Here is a 14,957-nt window from a genome sequence, read left to right as displayed (position 1 = left end):
TTGAAGGACTGCTAGTGAAAGAGCCTTTCAAAATTAAAAATGGCACTAAAATAGAAGTTTTGATGACTCAAAGTTTAGTCCTGGTTCTGTCAAAAGTAGCTATGTAAATATGGCAAATACCTCAATGGGTCATACTTTCCTGCAAAATTAAGGGCTGACCTACAGAGTGTGGTGGCTCACACCTGTAATCCCAGCACTTTGGGAGGCTGAGGCGGGAAGATCACTTAAGTTCAGGAGGTCAAGACTAGCCGGGCAACATGGCGAGACCTTGTCTCTACAAAACATAAAAAAATTAGCTGGGCATGGTGGCACGTGCCTGTGGTCCCAGCTGACAGGGGACTGAGGAAGGAGGATCATGAGGCCAGGAGACCAGGGCTGCAGTAAGACATGTTCTCGCCACTGCACTCAGCCTAGGCGAGAGAGCAAGACTCTGTCTCTAAAACAAAAAAAAAAAGAAAAAGAAAAAGAAACAAAAGTCTCTTAAATTTTAAAACTTCAGAGACTACCAAAATCTACCTTATATGTACTGTTAAGTACATAGCATCTTAGGAGCCAGACCTTACATTTGTGAAAATAATCATCAAAGCTATCAACTAAGATAAACTTTTCATTATTAATAATGCAGGTATTATTCTAAGTAAAGTTCGTAAATATCAGGACTTAACCTTCTGTTTGCATTTTTGTTTTAGTTATCAATTCTCTTGTTGCTTGTTCTTCAGGCACATGAATTTCTGCATCATCCTTTATAAGTTCATCCTTAGACCCATATCCTTGGTCAGACTGACCACCTGTTAAAAAGAATGCAGATTTACATATAAATGTTTTCATATACTTATAATTCATATATAAAATATCAAAAGAAAATTCCACTGACCTATACAATGACGGTTAGACAAAAGACAAGAAAGCACACAAGGAACACTGAACATTTAAAAAATAATGATAAGCCACAAAGAACAGTAGAAACAGGAACATCAAAGACTAAACACATTTGGAAGCACTACATCTTAATTTCTTCATCTGTAAATTAAAAAGATGTAGACAAGATGTTTGGAAAAGTGTCTTTTGAAGAGTGTCTACAGAATGCTACCTTCTCTGTAAGAAAAAAACACACACACATCTGCTTACTTTTGCAAAAAGAAATTTAGGAAAAATAAACCAGGAAACAGTAAAGATGGTTACCTACCACGGTTGGGGGGAAATAAGATGCAATGAATAAAGAGGGATAAAACTTCTCTATGTATAGCTTATGGTATTGTTTTTATCTCTGGAGATACAATACACTTCTGCATGTTAAAAAAAAATTAGTAAGATAAAGGGGGTGCAACTGAATGCAAATGGAAACAAATGAAGCCAACTATATTTCCCATGAATAATATAACCCCACTGAAAGGGCCAGGGGAGGACTAATCCAAGTAACTTTGAACACATTATTTTGAATATCCACCATAAGCCTAAGAGTAATAGTCAAACCCTTAACTGCTTAGTAGGTTTGTTTTTCACAGAGAAATGGGTGTGACAATTCTGAAATTATTTTTTATGTACAGTACACATATTTTCTAGTTTAGGAAAAAAGTTTAGAAGCAGTAACACTGTGGTAACAGTGATCCCAAATCTTGGCTTCTAAAATCTATTCCCCATGAACAAGAACCTGGGGTCCCTGAAGAAATGGCTGATTCCAGAGCTCAGACAGAGAAGGTATAAGATTGAGCTAGAACATTTTGTTGTGCCAAAAAGGTAGTGTTCAGAAACATAATTGGAGAATATCTAAAGGATATAAAAAACAGCTTAAAAGAGCTTCCACTGGCCAACACAGGGATAATTTGAGGACCAAATAAGGGCAGTAATGAATTATACTTCAATGAATAAAACAGGAACCCATCAGTCCATACTGATAATAAATAAGAAAAAAACAGAGAATGGAGAATTTTCCATATACTAGAACATCGTCTTCTAAATTTGAAAACAGTGATAGAATTGGCAGAATCACCACTTTGTAGCCATCACAGTAATGACTGGTTCAGGCAAGCATCATCAATGGATGCCAAATTTAAAAGAGAAAGTGTCATGAGAAAGGATATTAGCACATTGTCTCAGAGTGTCCTTTCAAAAATAGCTTATTATCTGAGAGGAAGAAAAAGATTATAGTAACTAAGCACAGAGAAACCAGACAATAGTGAGACTAGGTGATCCAAATTAATATCACCGATGAAGGACAGACTGTGTGTGCCTGTAGGATGTGACAACTTGAGAAGTATTCAACATCATTTATGTAGCACACCCATGGATGCATAACCCAATCGCTAGGAAATAACAGACAAACCCAAGTTAAGAAACATTCCACAAAATAATTATGAATTCTTCAAAAAGGCCAAGGTCATAAAAGATTTTTTAAAAGGCTAAGGAACTGTGCCAGGTTAAGAAAGACTAAAGAAAGGGAGTTAAAGTACCACAAGGAACACTGGGATAACTGACAAACTTGGAATATAAACTATGAAGTAGTATATCAATGTTTTCTTCAATTTGGTAACTAAAGTGTGGTTGTATATAAGAGAAAATACCACTGAAATAATAAAGAGGTAAAGGGCAAGATGTATGTAACCTGCTCACATGATTTAGGAAAAAGAAATGGGGCCGGGCGCGGTGGCTCAAGCCTGTAATCCCAGCACTTTGGGAGGCCAAGATGGGCGGATCACAAGGTCAGAAGATCGAGACCATCCTGGCTAACACGGTGAAACCCCGTCTCTACTAAAAAAAAAATACAAAACACTAGCCGGGTGAGGTGGCAGGCGCCTGTAGTCCCAGCTACTTGGGAGGCTGAGGCAGGAGAATGGCGTGAACCCGGGAGGCGGAGCTTGCAGTGAGCTGAGATCGCGCCACTGCACTCCAGCCTGGGCGACAGAGCGAGACTCCGTCTCAAAAAAAAAAAAAAAAAAAAAAAGGAAAAAGAAATGGTATGTGTATGCATACCGAATGAAAATAATAAAGCAAATGTGGCAAACTAAAAAGGAGGGAATCTAGATTAAAGATATGAGAGTTTTCTGTATTATTCTTGCAACTTTTCTGTAAGTTTGAAATTATTTTAAATATTTTAAAAGTCTGTTTTGACTTTAAAGTTCTATAATTTAAAATCAAAACTAAGATCAGGTACTAGAGAAAACAGTATAAAGATGTCAGTAAAGGACACATAAAATAACATATGCAGTACCTCCATTTTCCATCACTTATTACACTGCCACTCAGACTCTGGGTTTGCCATACAACAAAAGAATTAATGTCTTTAAATACTACTACTTAGAATGACTAACTTCAGTCACTTTTTTACTAGCTCCCTCAAAAAGTCTGGTAAAGCAATATGGTGCCATGAAATGAACACTAGGCTGGGACCCGGGTAGATTAAAACCAAACATGCTCCTAACAGCTAAGTCACTCTGTACCAGGTACCAAGTGGAAAGATTCCACGAGATAATCCTTAATGAAATGAGCAACTTAAGCATCTGGGCTGAAAACCCCAAAAGCATGAAATGGCATTGTCAGAAGTTCTACAAAGGTACACCATCACTGCAAATTCAGTATGTGGCATTCAGTTATTTGAAATGCAGCTAAAATATAAATAAAGGGGACCTGAAAGTTTGTGCCCAACTACTGAAGTCTTTATACCAAACACCCAGGATTACTAGGAGACTGGTATTTCCATTAAAGGAGTAAATTGCCTCTATAATGAGATAAACTTAAAATTCTGAAGGAATAAGAGGAGAGGTGTTTATCTATTACTATTCCTGGTAAACGTTTACATACAAAAAATGTTTTTTGTTTTTTATACATGAAGCCCATTTCTTCTACAAGTATCATGAAAAAATATTAGATGAAATAAAATATGGTGGCTTTAAAGTAAAAGTTTCATAAAAATTCTTATTTGTTAATATAATATACAAACATGATGGCAAACTGAGGAAGTTAATTACAAACAGGATTGTAACCTATAGCTTTATGTTGACTTTCAAATTTACATATGCTCCTGTAATTATATGAAGGTTGTTTTTAGCACAAGAATTCAGCAAGATCAGTTTTGGAAAGCAATAGCCACACCACCTCAACAGCTGAAACAATTACTTCTTCAATGCCTATAACACTATTTGTCACAATGATGCTACAAACCAACCTTAAAATAAGAATTTTAGCAAGGCATAATATATTTTCAAATAAGATAACAAATATGCTTTGCAAACTGACCATGAAAAGTTAGTTGGATATTTTCAATAGAGTCTATATATGATTACATTTACCTGAAGGAGAAAAGGCAAGAAAATGAAAACTGTTTACCACTAATAACAATACTTAAAATACAATGAAAGGTCTTTCCCCCACCCTTGCATGTCAGCAAAATTTAACCTAATAAATGGGAAATTACCTGATGTGGTTAACATTCAAGGGTAGCATTAATGCACACGTGTATCCATAGCTTCACGTCATACAAGTCTGTCTGCACCCCACACCATGACAGCCAAGGACAAATGCAGCACCAAGAAACAGCACAGAGCAAAAAGCAAAGCAACAAAGAGCAGAGAAAAGGAAACTTCAGTCATTGAGACAAGTTCATCAGATGAAGTACAGGAATTAGACCCAGAATTCTTTTTAAAGGAAGGCTTGAGATATTAAAAACAACCACAACAAAAAAAACAACACAAGAAGAAGGATGTGCAACACACATATATCTGCACAATGTGCTACTTTAGTTACACTTATTTCTAACTTCAGAGGAGAGGGATGGCTATGTACATAAAAGCAGCTTCAACAGCTTCTCAGATCTTAAAAAATGTAACTTAAAGAGATTACTTTCTCTCATTGTGTGACTTACTTCCTTCCCTCTTTAATATTCATACTCTTAAATTTTTAAGATACATTTTCTATTTAATTTTTTTAAAAGATTTGCAAGTTGTCACTACTTTTCAAGTTCCTTAACTCATGATTCCTAATTATAGCATACACTTTCATAAATTAATGATAAGCAAATACAAAGAAGCATCACGCTAGAGCACTGTGCACAGCACTCCCATACTAATTTTATACTACAGGAAGTAAAGAGAAGTGATCTGCAGACTCTATTGTTTCTCTTGTAAGTATACAGTACTTTCAAAGTAGTCATATCACACAAACTCAAGAAGGGAAGAAGCTTTTTGAAAAAGGAAAGATTTAACATGAGAGTAAGTAAACGGTTAGTAAAATCTGGATTTTAGTACCTGTGCTAGAGTGATTATCAATGGACTCAAGCCTGATTAAATCTCTGACGAAGACTGTGTGCTCCCCATTGTTAGCATCATTAGAACTATCCACGCTACCGTGGCTCACCGTGTCCCCATCACTTCCACCTGTGACATTTTGAAGAGCTAAAGATAAGGACAATAGCAATTCAATAACTCATGCATTGATAATCTCTTACACTAAACATGAATGACCCACAGTTCATTTATAGTTGCAGAACACTTTCTAAATTTCTGGAAAAAAACAAAAACAATTTTGGACTAAGATAATCTGTCTTTAAATGTATGTGAAAATGTCTACCAGAATTTAAGTTTTCTACTTCACATAGCTAAAAATTCATATGCCTATAAAGCTCATGGTTCAGCAAGGAAGTATATTTCTAATCACATGTATTACCTGATATTGAGGAGACCTGTGACCTTTGCACAGTCTTTTTAAGCGGCTGCCTAAACTGTGCCAAGCCATGTACCACATTCCGTACCTTCGTCCATAAGAAGATACCACTGCGGGTACTGCTAGGCCACGGGCTCTCCAAAACTACCTAAAGGTAAAATAAGGGTAAAAATAATGTTAATTAGCAATATCTGATTTTAAAAATTCATACATATGTGTGTGTATATGTTTATATATATACACACAAATATAAACAGTTATACTGGCCAAGAGGTATATAAAAAAATGCTAAACATTACTAAACATGAGAGAAATGCAAAGTAAGACTACAATGAGATATCTTATCACCTCATACTTGTTAGAATCACTATTGTCAAAAAAACAAAAGATGTTGATTAAGGATGTGGACAAAAGAACCCCTACACACTCTTGGTGGAAATGCAATTAGTACAGTCATTAAAAATATTCCTCAAAAACAGTATAGAGTTTCCTAAAAATATTAAAACTAGAACTACCATACCATCCAACAATCCTATTACTGGGTATAGATATGCAAAATAAATGAAATCAGTATATTGAAGACAGATCTGTACTCCCATGTTTATTGCAGCATTATTCACAATAACCAAGATATGAAATCAACCTAAGTGTTCATCAATGTATGAATGAAGAAAATGTGGTATATATACACAATGAAATACTATTCAGGCTGAAATACAAAAGGAAACCCAGTCATTTGTGACAATATGAATGAACCCAGAGGACATTATAGTAAGTGAAATAATCCAGGCACAAAAAGACAAATACCACATGATCTCACATATATATGAGATCCAAGAAAGTGACACCCATAAAAGTAGAGATTAGAACTATCGTTACCAGGGGCTTTGGGAGGTGAGGGGAAAGGGGGTATTGGAAGATGTTGGTCAAAGGATACAAAATTTCAGTTCGATAGGAGAAATAAATTCAAGAGATCTATTAAACAACATGGGGACTACAGTTAATAACAACAGATTGTATTTTGAAAATTGCTAAGAGACTAGAAGTGTTCTCACCACAAAACAATGGTAAGTACGTGAAGGCATATTTTAATTACTTAACAGTTCAATTGAGCCATTCCACAATATACATATCTCAAAACATCATATTGTACATGAAAAATATATATACTTTTTGTCAATTTTAAAAAAATAAACATATTCCAAAACCTCCTTTAATAGGAGTTTCATGAATAACAAAAGCTATACAAAATAATCATTCTCGATAAGCACCACAACTTGCCTACTGTCGATCCTACTTACCTTATTATAATAACCATAAGTAATGGCATTAGGCTTTATCCTAGCAGTTTTCATTTCAAATAAGACTCTCACTGCTAAAACAGGATGACCCCAAAGTCCACAAAGCTGCATCACTACTCGATAGCACACCTAACAAAAGAAAAAAAAATGGAAGTGTCAGTAATTAGTATACTATGAATTGTAGAGATTTTACTGAATTCTTTCCATGAAGTTACTATAAAGCAGTATTTTCTCCTTTGTTCTGCTTTGAGCATCTCAGCAAATTATTTTTAAGACCTATTCAGGCTGGGTGCAGTGGCTCACACCTCACAGCACTTAGGGAGGCTGAGGCGGGTGCATCACCTGAGGTCAGGAGTTTGAGACCAACCTGGCCAACATGGTGAAACCCCATATCTACTAATAGTACAAAAATTAGATGGGCATGGTGGTGCATACCTGTAATCCCAGCTACTTGGGAGGCTGAGGCATGAGAATTGCTTGAACCCAGGGGGCAGACTTTGTAATGAGCCCAGATCACACCACTGCACTCCAGCGTGGGCGACAGAGTGAAACTCTGTCTCAAAACAAAACAAAACAAAAATCTATTCATTAATGCAAGTATCATCATTATTAACTATTTCATATAAGACATATGTGTCCATGTTCCATTTGTTTGAGTAACTAAATCACCACAAAGAGAAAAACTATTACTCCTCATAATTTGAGAGGTAATTCATTTCTAAAATCAAAGATAGAGGCTGGGGGCAATGGCTCACGCCCGTAATCCCAGAATTTTGGCAGGCCCACGCAGGCAGATCACCTGAGGTCAGGAGTTTGAGATCAGCCTGGCCAACACAGTGAAACCCCATCGCTACAAAAAAAAAATACAAAAATTAGCCATGCGTGGTGGCACGCACTTATAGTCCCAGCTACTTGGGAGAGTGAGGCAGTAGAATTGCTGGAACCCAGGAGTCGGAGATTGTAGTGAGCCGAGACTGCACCACTGCACTCTAGCCTGGAGGAAAAGAGTAAAACTGTCTCTAAATAAACAAATAAATAAATAAATATAAATAAAATCAAGTATAATTAAAGTCTCTCTCTCCCCAATCACTATGCTTTCCATTCAATGCCAAAGGAATTAAAGACAGTATCTCCAAAATGCCTATAGAACAAATAGGATTTGTCTTCAAAAGAATGAGAAGACAGTTAAATATACTATAACATTGTTAACAAAGACTTTTCATTTTTAATTCCAATCTAGTTCAAAATATCATTTATAGTTATCTTAACACCAAAAAAAATTTTTAAGGGAAAAATAGCATTGGAAAAAGCTAAATAAGTGCCTCAGTTTCCTCAACCATTAACTGGATAGTATCAGTATCTACTTCTTAGGATGGTTTCTAAGGCTTGAGAGAGAAAATGCATGAAAATGCCTAGTACATCATTCACTGAGTGCTTACTATGAACCAGGCACTTTAAGTATATTAAGTGATTTAACCTTCAAACTAACCTACAATTAAGGTACTAACTATTATTATCTACCTCGGTGGTTCTCCAGGAGCAATTTTGTTCTCTGGGAACATTTTTGATTGTCATGATCTGTGCAGGGAAACAGAGGCATATAGTTGGTAGAGGCCAGGGATACTACTAAACATCCTACACAATGTACAAGACACAAGACAGGCCCCTAAAATAAACAATTATGTGGGCCAAAACATCAATAGTGCCAAAGTTGAGAAGCTCAAAGCTACATTTTCAAATAGATAATCCAAAATACAAACAAGTTACATAGGCCAGGTGCAGCGGCTCGTATCTATAATCTTGGCACTTTGGGAGGCCAAGCAGAAGGATGGCTTGACACCATGAGTTTGAGACCAGCCCAGGCAACATATCAAGACCCCATCTCTACAAAAAATAAAACTAAAATATTAGATGTGGTGGTGTGCACCTGTAATCCCAGCTACTTGGGAGGCTGAGGCAGGAAGATTGCTTGAGCCCTGAAGTTCTAGGCTGCAGTGAGCTGTGATAGTGCCACTGCACTCCAGCTTGGGCACGAGTATAAATATATATATATATATTTTTTTTTAGTATAAATATTTTTTAATAAAAATATATATTTTTAATATATATCTTTAAATAGATTATATAACTCACCTTAGGACACAGGTCCTTAGTGGAAAGCCACTTACTAAAAGCCTATTCCCTATCTGCTCCCCAACAAAGTTAGAACAAAAGGAAGCCAGCCACAGTGGCTCATGCCTGCAGTCCCTGCACTTTGGGAGGCCAAGGTGGGGGTTCAAGAGCCAGGAGTTCAATACCAGCCTGAGCAAAAAAGTTAGGCTCCATTCTTTAAAAATAAAAAAAATCAAAAGAAGAAAAACCATACGCCAGGCACAGGACTGTATGCCTGAAGTCCTAGCTACTTGGGAGACAGGTGGGAGAATTGCTTGAGCCCAGGAGTTCAAAGCTGCAGTGAGTCATGACCATTCAACTGCACTCCAGCCTGGGCGAGAGAGGAGCAAGACTCCATCTCTTTAAAAATAACAAACATGGCCAGACATGATGGCGCATGCCTGTAATCCCAGCACTGAGAGCTGAGGCAGGCAGATCATTGAGGCCAGGAGTTTGAGACCAGCCTGGCCAACATGGTGAGACCCCATCTCTATCAAAAATACAAAAAAAAAAAAAAATTAGCCAGGTATGGTGACATGTGCCTACAATTCCAGCTACTCAGGAAGCACAAGAGCTGTCTGAATCCAGGAGGCAGAGGCTGAAGTGAGCCAAGGACTCACCACTGAACTCCAGCCTGGGTGACAGAGTGAGACTCTGTCTCAAAAACAAATAAATAAGTAAAATAAAAAATAAACACAAGCATCAGCTCCATGTAACAGAGTAATAGTTTTATCTTTCCTGCTTAATGAAAATGCTTGGGCACACTTTAAAGCAACTTAGATCCAAATTTTATTAGAAGTACAAAAATAAGATTTACCTTAGAAACAATGTCAATTTGTTATACTTGCCTCATCTAAGGGATCCACATCTGTTTTCCTCATCTTAATAAGTACATCATATGCCTGCTGAAGTGCTCTGACTTTAGGATGAGAAACCCTAACATAGGCCGGAAGACAAATAAACCATAAACTGTAACAATGACTGAACAGACACTTGGCCCACTGTGATGGATTTGTATAACATCTCTTCGCCAATTTATGAGCTGTTTTTATTTCCTAGAAAGAGAATAAAATATTACGATATTTATTAAAATTCATTAGGGTTAGGGAAGAAGTGAGAAGGAAAAGGGAGAGGAGAATTTAAGTAAAACTTGACCCCTAAAATCAAGCACTTCAAAGTTGACTTTTGTGAGTAGCTTCCTGCTTATTAGTGCTAATGGTTCCCCTGAACATTCATTTACAATAATATTTCATACTATACCAAAACTATTTGTTAGCAAGCATATGTCTCTTAACAGAGTAGAAATTAAGAGCAAATATCATTCATCTTTTTGTATTAGAATGGCTCATAACATGTCTTTTACAAACAAGGAACTCATTTTTGATGGGTGAAAAAGTGATATTCTTCTCACTCTTCCCTTCGCTAAAGTTTGAGATGCTCTAGGCTATCTCCTGCCAAGATTTCCACTCTGTCTTCCCAAGCTACAGTCTATGTTAACTCCCTCACTGACATGTTCCTTAAAAAAGACCTATTTCTGGCCAGGTACGGTGGCTCATGCCCGTAATCCTAGCACTTTGGGAGGCCAAGGCGGACGGATTACAAGGTCAGGAGATCAAGACCAGCCTGGCCAACATGGTGAAACCCGGTCTGTACTTAAAATACGAAAATTAGCCGGGCGTGGTGGCGTGTGCCTGTGGTCCCAGCTACTCCGGAGGTTGAGGCAGGAGAATTGTTTGAACCAGAGAGTCGGAGGTTGCAGTGAGCCAAGACTGCATCACTGCACTCTGGCAACAGAGGGAGACTCCGTCTCAAAAACAACAACAACAACAAAATCTACTCCTTTGCAGTCAACATAAACTTTCCCACCTCCTAGTTTGATAGTCGTGTTTTCTAGTTCAGCTTTTCATTCTGATTTAGGTAGAAGAGAGAATAGGGTATCAAAATCATCTGCTGAGCTTTTTTTTTTTTTTTTTTTTAGATGGAGTCTTGCTTTTGTCACCAAGGCTGGAGCGCAATGGCGTGATCTCAGCTCACTGCAACCCCCACCTCCTGGGTTCAAGTGATTCTCCTGCCTCAGCCTCCTGAGTAGCTGGGATTACAGGCACCCACCACCATGCCCAGCTAATTTTTTTGTGTGTATTTTTAGTAGAGACAGAGTTTCACCACATTGGCCAGGCTGGTCTCGAACTCTGACCTCAGGTGATCCGCCCGCCTCAGCCTCCCAAAGTGCTGGGATCATAGAAGTGAACTGCCGTGCCCAGCCATCTGCTGGGCTTTATCAAACTATATATATTCCCAGAAACTACAGAGCCTATCACATATATCAGAATGCCATTTTATGCTTTGCACTAAAGATTCTTCCACTAGTCTACGTTCTAAATAAAAAAATTTGGAGGCCGGGCATGGTGGCTCATGTCTATAATCCCAGCACTTTGGGAAGCCGAGGCAGGTGGATCACAAGGTCAAGATATTGAGATCATCCTGGCCAACATGGTAAAGCCCCGTCTCTACTAAAAATACAAAAATTAGCTGGGTGTGGTGGTGGGTGCCTGTAATCCCAGCCACTCAGGAGGCTGAGGCAGGAAAATCGCTTGAGCCTGGGAGACGGAGGTTGCAGTGAGCCGAGATCGTGCCACTGCACTCCAGCCTGGGTGACACAGCGAGACTCCACCCTAAAAAAAACAAAACAAAAACAAAAACAAAAAAACTTGGTATATTTTACTTTTGAGCTCAATCTCCACAATACTTCAGTATATATTTAAAAACATATACCCTTGTTTTTCTAAGATCCTATGGTTCTTTTCTTTTTGTTAGGCTGAAAAAAAAATTCTGCTATAAATGAGATTTAGAGGCTGAGTTAGCAAAATTTTCTCATTTTAGAAATTTGCCTTTTGTTAGCTGGTAACAGTAAAAAAAAAATTCTTTAGTATTCTCTTCGAAAAACTGAAAGAAATATGAACTGTATGAATGAAATTAGGAAATACCTCAGGATATCTCTAGGATTTAGGGGGCTATCCCATAAATTAGTAAAATCTGAACTAAGATTTTCATCGTGAAATTTTCCACATTTTGAAGATCCCTAAAATGTCAGTGTATGTATAAAGGATGTTTAATTTTAACTCATATGTAACCACAGCTTAGTTCTTTATACCTAAATCACATATAGTAATAAAGCAAGATGTCTAGTTGTCCTAAGTTAACTCCCTTTGGATTATAATACTTGGAATAAAGTATATTTACATTAGCCATTAGGGAAATGCAAATTTAAAATACAACTTCATACTCACTAAACGGCTATAATCAAAAAGACAAACAATAACAAGAATTGACAAGGATATGTTGTAAAACTGGAACCCTCACACACTGCTGGTGGGAATGGAAAGTGGTGCAGCCACTTTGGAAAACAGCCTGGAAGTGCCTCAAAGGGTTGAACACAGAGTAACCATTTGACATAGCAATTTACTCCTAGATATATAACCCCCCGAAAAATAAAAACATACATCCAAACAAACACTTATACACAAATGTTCATTTGCAATATTCGTAATAGCCAAAAAGTAGGAAGCAGCCACATGTTTATGAACAAATAAAATATGGTATATCCATACAATGGAATATTATTCAGCAATAAAAATTATTACTGATATATGCTGCAACATGGATGAATCCTGAAATGTTACACTAAATGAAAGAAGCCAGTAACAAAAGAATACATATTATGCAGTTCTACTGGTGAAATGCTCAGAATAGACAAATTTATAGACAGAAAACAGACTTGTGGTTGCCTAGGGCTGCTGGGGATTGAGAACTGGGGTTAATGGCTAAAGGATGCAAACTTTCTTTTGGGGTTGATGAAAATATTCTAAAATTAATTGTGGGGGTGGTTGTACAAACCTGTAAATATACTAAAAGCCACCAAATCATACACTTTAAGTGGGTATGCTGTATGGTATATGAATTATATTTCAATTAAGTTTTCTAAAAAGTATATTTGGTTCCTACACTCTTTTTTTTTTTTTTTCTTGAGACAGATTTTGCTCCTGTTGCGCAGGCTGGAGTGCAATAGCTCAATCCCAGCTCACCACAACCTCCGTCTCCCAGGTTCAAGCAACTCTCCTGCCTCAGCCTCCCGAGTAGCTGGGATTATAGGCATGCACCACCATGCCTGGCTAATTTTGTATTTTTAGTAGAGACGGGGTTTCTCCATGTTGGTCAGGTTGGTCTCAAACTCCCCACCTCAGGTGATCCGCCTGCCTCGGCCTCCCAAAGTGCTGGGATTACAGGCATGAGCCACCGCACCCGGCCAATTCCTATGGATAGTCTTAAAGCATAAACATAAGCATTCGAAAACTTCAGCCTTGACTGATTGACAGATAGATAGATAGATAGATAGATAGATAGATAGATAGATAGATAGACAGACAGACAGACAGACAGATTAATAGATAGACAGACTTTTTTGAGATGGAGTTTCACTCTTGTCGCCCAGGCTGGAGTGCAGTGGCACAATCTCGGCTCACTGCAACCTCCATCTCCCGGGTTAAAGCGATTCTCCTGCCTCAGCCTCCCAAGTAGCTGGGATCACAGGCGCCTGCCACCATACCCGGCTTATTTTTGTATTTTTAATGGAGATGGGGTTTCACCAAGTTGGCCAGGCTGGTCTCTAACTCCTGACCTCAAGTGATTTGCTCACCTCAGCCTCCCAAAGTGCTGGGATTACAGGCATGAGCCACCATGCTCGGCCCAGACTTGATATTTTAAGTAGGCTTGCAAGAAATCTAGTTAAATTCAGTAACAACCATAGTGAGTCTTCAAATGGTTGTTGTGGGTGATCATTCTAAACTATGAGCTGCATATCGCATATACATATTTTACATATTAAATGAACATGTATTAGATAAAGAATATCTGACCTGTTTAGTTCTCTTAGCCATGAGAGCTGGACTCTTTGTAATGCTACTCCCAGTAGGGTGTCTACTAAAACAAAGTTTCAACTCCTGCGGTCTGTCAAAAAGCTTAAGGTCCAGTCTTGGAAAGTATTTGTAACTAAAATAAAAAGCAAAAATAGAACTGCTGATTTAAAACACACCAACTCTTCATATTATTCCAGTGTTTAGGCAAATATTTCTAAACTTCAAATAGTACCCAACATTATTTTAAATGCTTATATAGAAAAAATACTTTTTAAAATTTTTAAATGATAAAACATACAGAGACCACCTTCATGAAAATTTTGTCTCTTCCCCACCCTACTTGTTATTTTCAATCAATCTCTAAACCACAGAAAACTCTGATTAAAAGGAGAAATAACTCCTTCAAGAGAATCCATGTATTCCATAATTTATGTTTTAAAAAATTTTAGTATACTTCATAATTTTATGTTTTTCTTCATAAAATTACCTTGCATAGGTATTTAAAATAAAAAAATCCATAAAATTTTTATTTTAAGGATGTACCACAATTTAAGCAGTTTTTCACTGCTGGACATTATGAGGTTGTAGATTGTTTCTAAATTTCTCCAATTAAATATTTTCATATGTATATCTTTGTGAATACTTTTGCTTAATTTCATAGGATGAATATCCAATAATAGAATTTGCTAGGTCCATGTTTATCAAAAGAATTAAAATTATTATAATTAATATCAAATTATTTCAAAAAAGATTATACTTAAACATACATTCTAACTACTAGCATAACCTATTCTCAATGTCAAAAGTTTCTGTTCATCAATTTGGTTTGCATTTCTTTGAATGCAAAAAACCATAACATATTTTTATATTATTGACTTTGGCTTTCTTGGAAATTGTCTACTTATTTCTTTTGGCCAATTTTCTTCCAGGAGATATT

The 14,957-nt window shown here is 37.1% G+C and overlaps 1 protein-coding gene across 12 annotated transcripts in view; it reads right to left on the bottom strand.

The window, feature by feature from the left end:
- Positions 1-14,957, bottom strand: part of LOC105489059 (DENN domain containing 4C) — a 148,222-nt gene that overhangs the window by 35,917 nt on the left and 97,348 nt on the right. For 10 of the 12 annotated variants that reach the window (XM_071077832.1, XM_071077833.1, XM_071077834.1 and 7 more), the window contains 6 exons: positions 14,021-14,153; positions 9,956-10,162; positions 6,957-7,085; positions 5,659-5,803; positions 5,241-5,387; positions 666-788 (listed from right to left, as the gene is read on the bottom strand). In XM_071077832.1, coding sequence (XP_070933933.1) covers positions 666-788; positions 5,241-5,387; positions 5,659-5,803; positions 6,957-7,085; positions 9,956-10,162; positions 14,021-14,153 — 884 coding nt within the window. The remainder of the gene's footprint in view (positions 1-665; positions 789-5,240; positions 5,388-5,658; positions 5,804-6,956; positions 7,086-9,955; positions 10,163-14,020; positions 14,154-14,957) is intronic. The other 2 variants (XM_011753683.3, XM_011753684.3) reach the window with 2 other exon arrangements.

Source organism: Macaca nemestrina, chromosome 14 (genome assembly GCF_043159975.1).
Source record: "Macaca nemestrina isolate mMacNem1 chromosome 14, mMacNem.hap1, whole genome shotgun sequence".
NCBI classification, from domain to species: Eukaryota; Metazoa; Chordata; class Mammalia; order Primates; family Cercopithecidae; genus Macaca; species Macaca nemestrina.
Note: the sequence above shows the minus strand (reverse complement) of the source record. Positions and strands in the feature narration are given on the sequence as shown.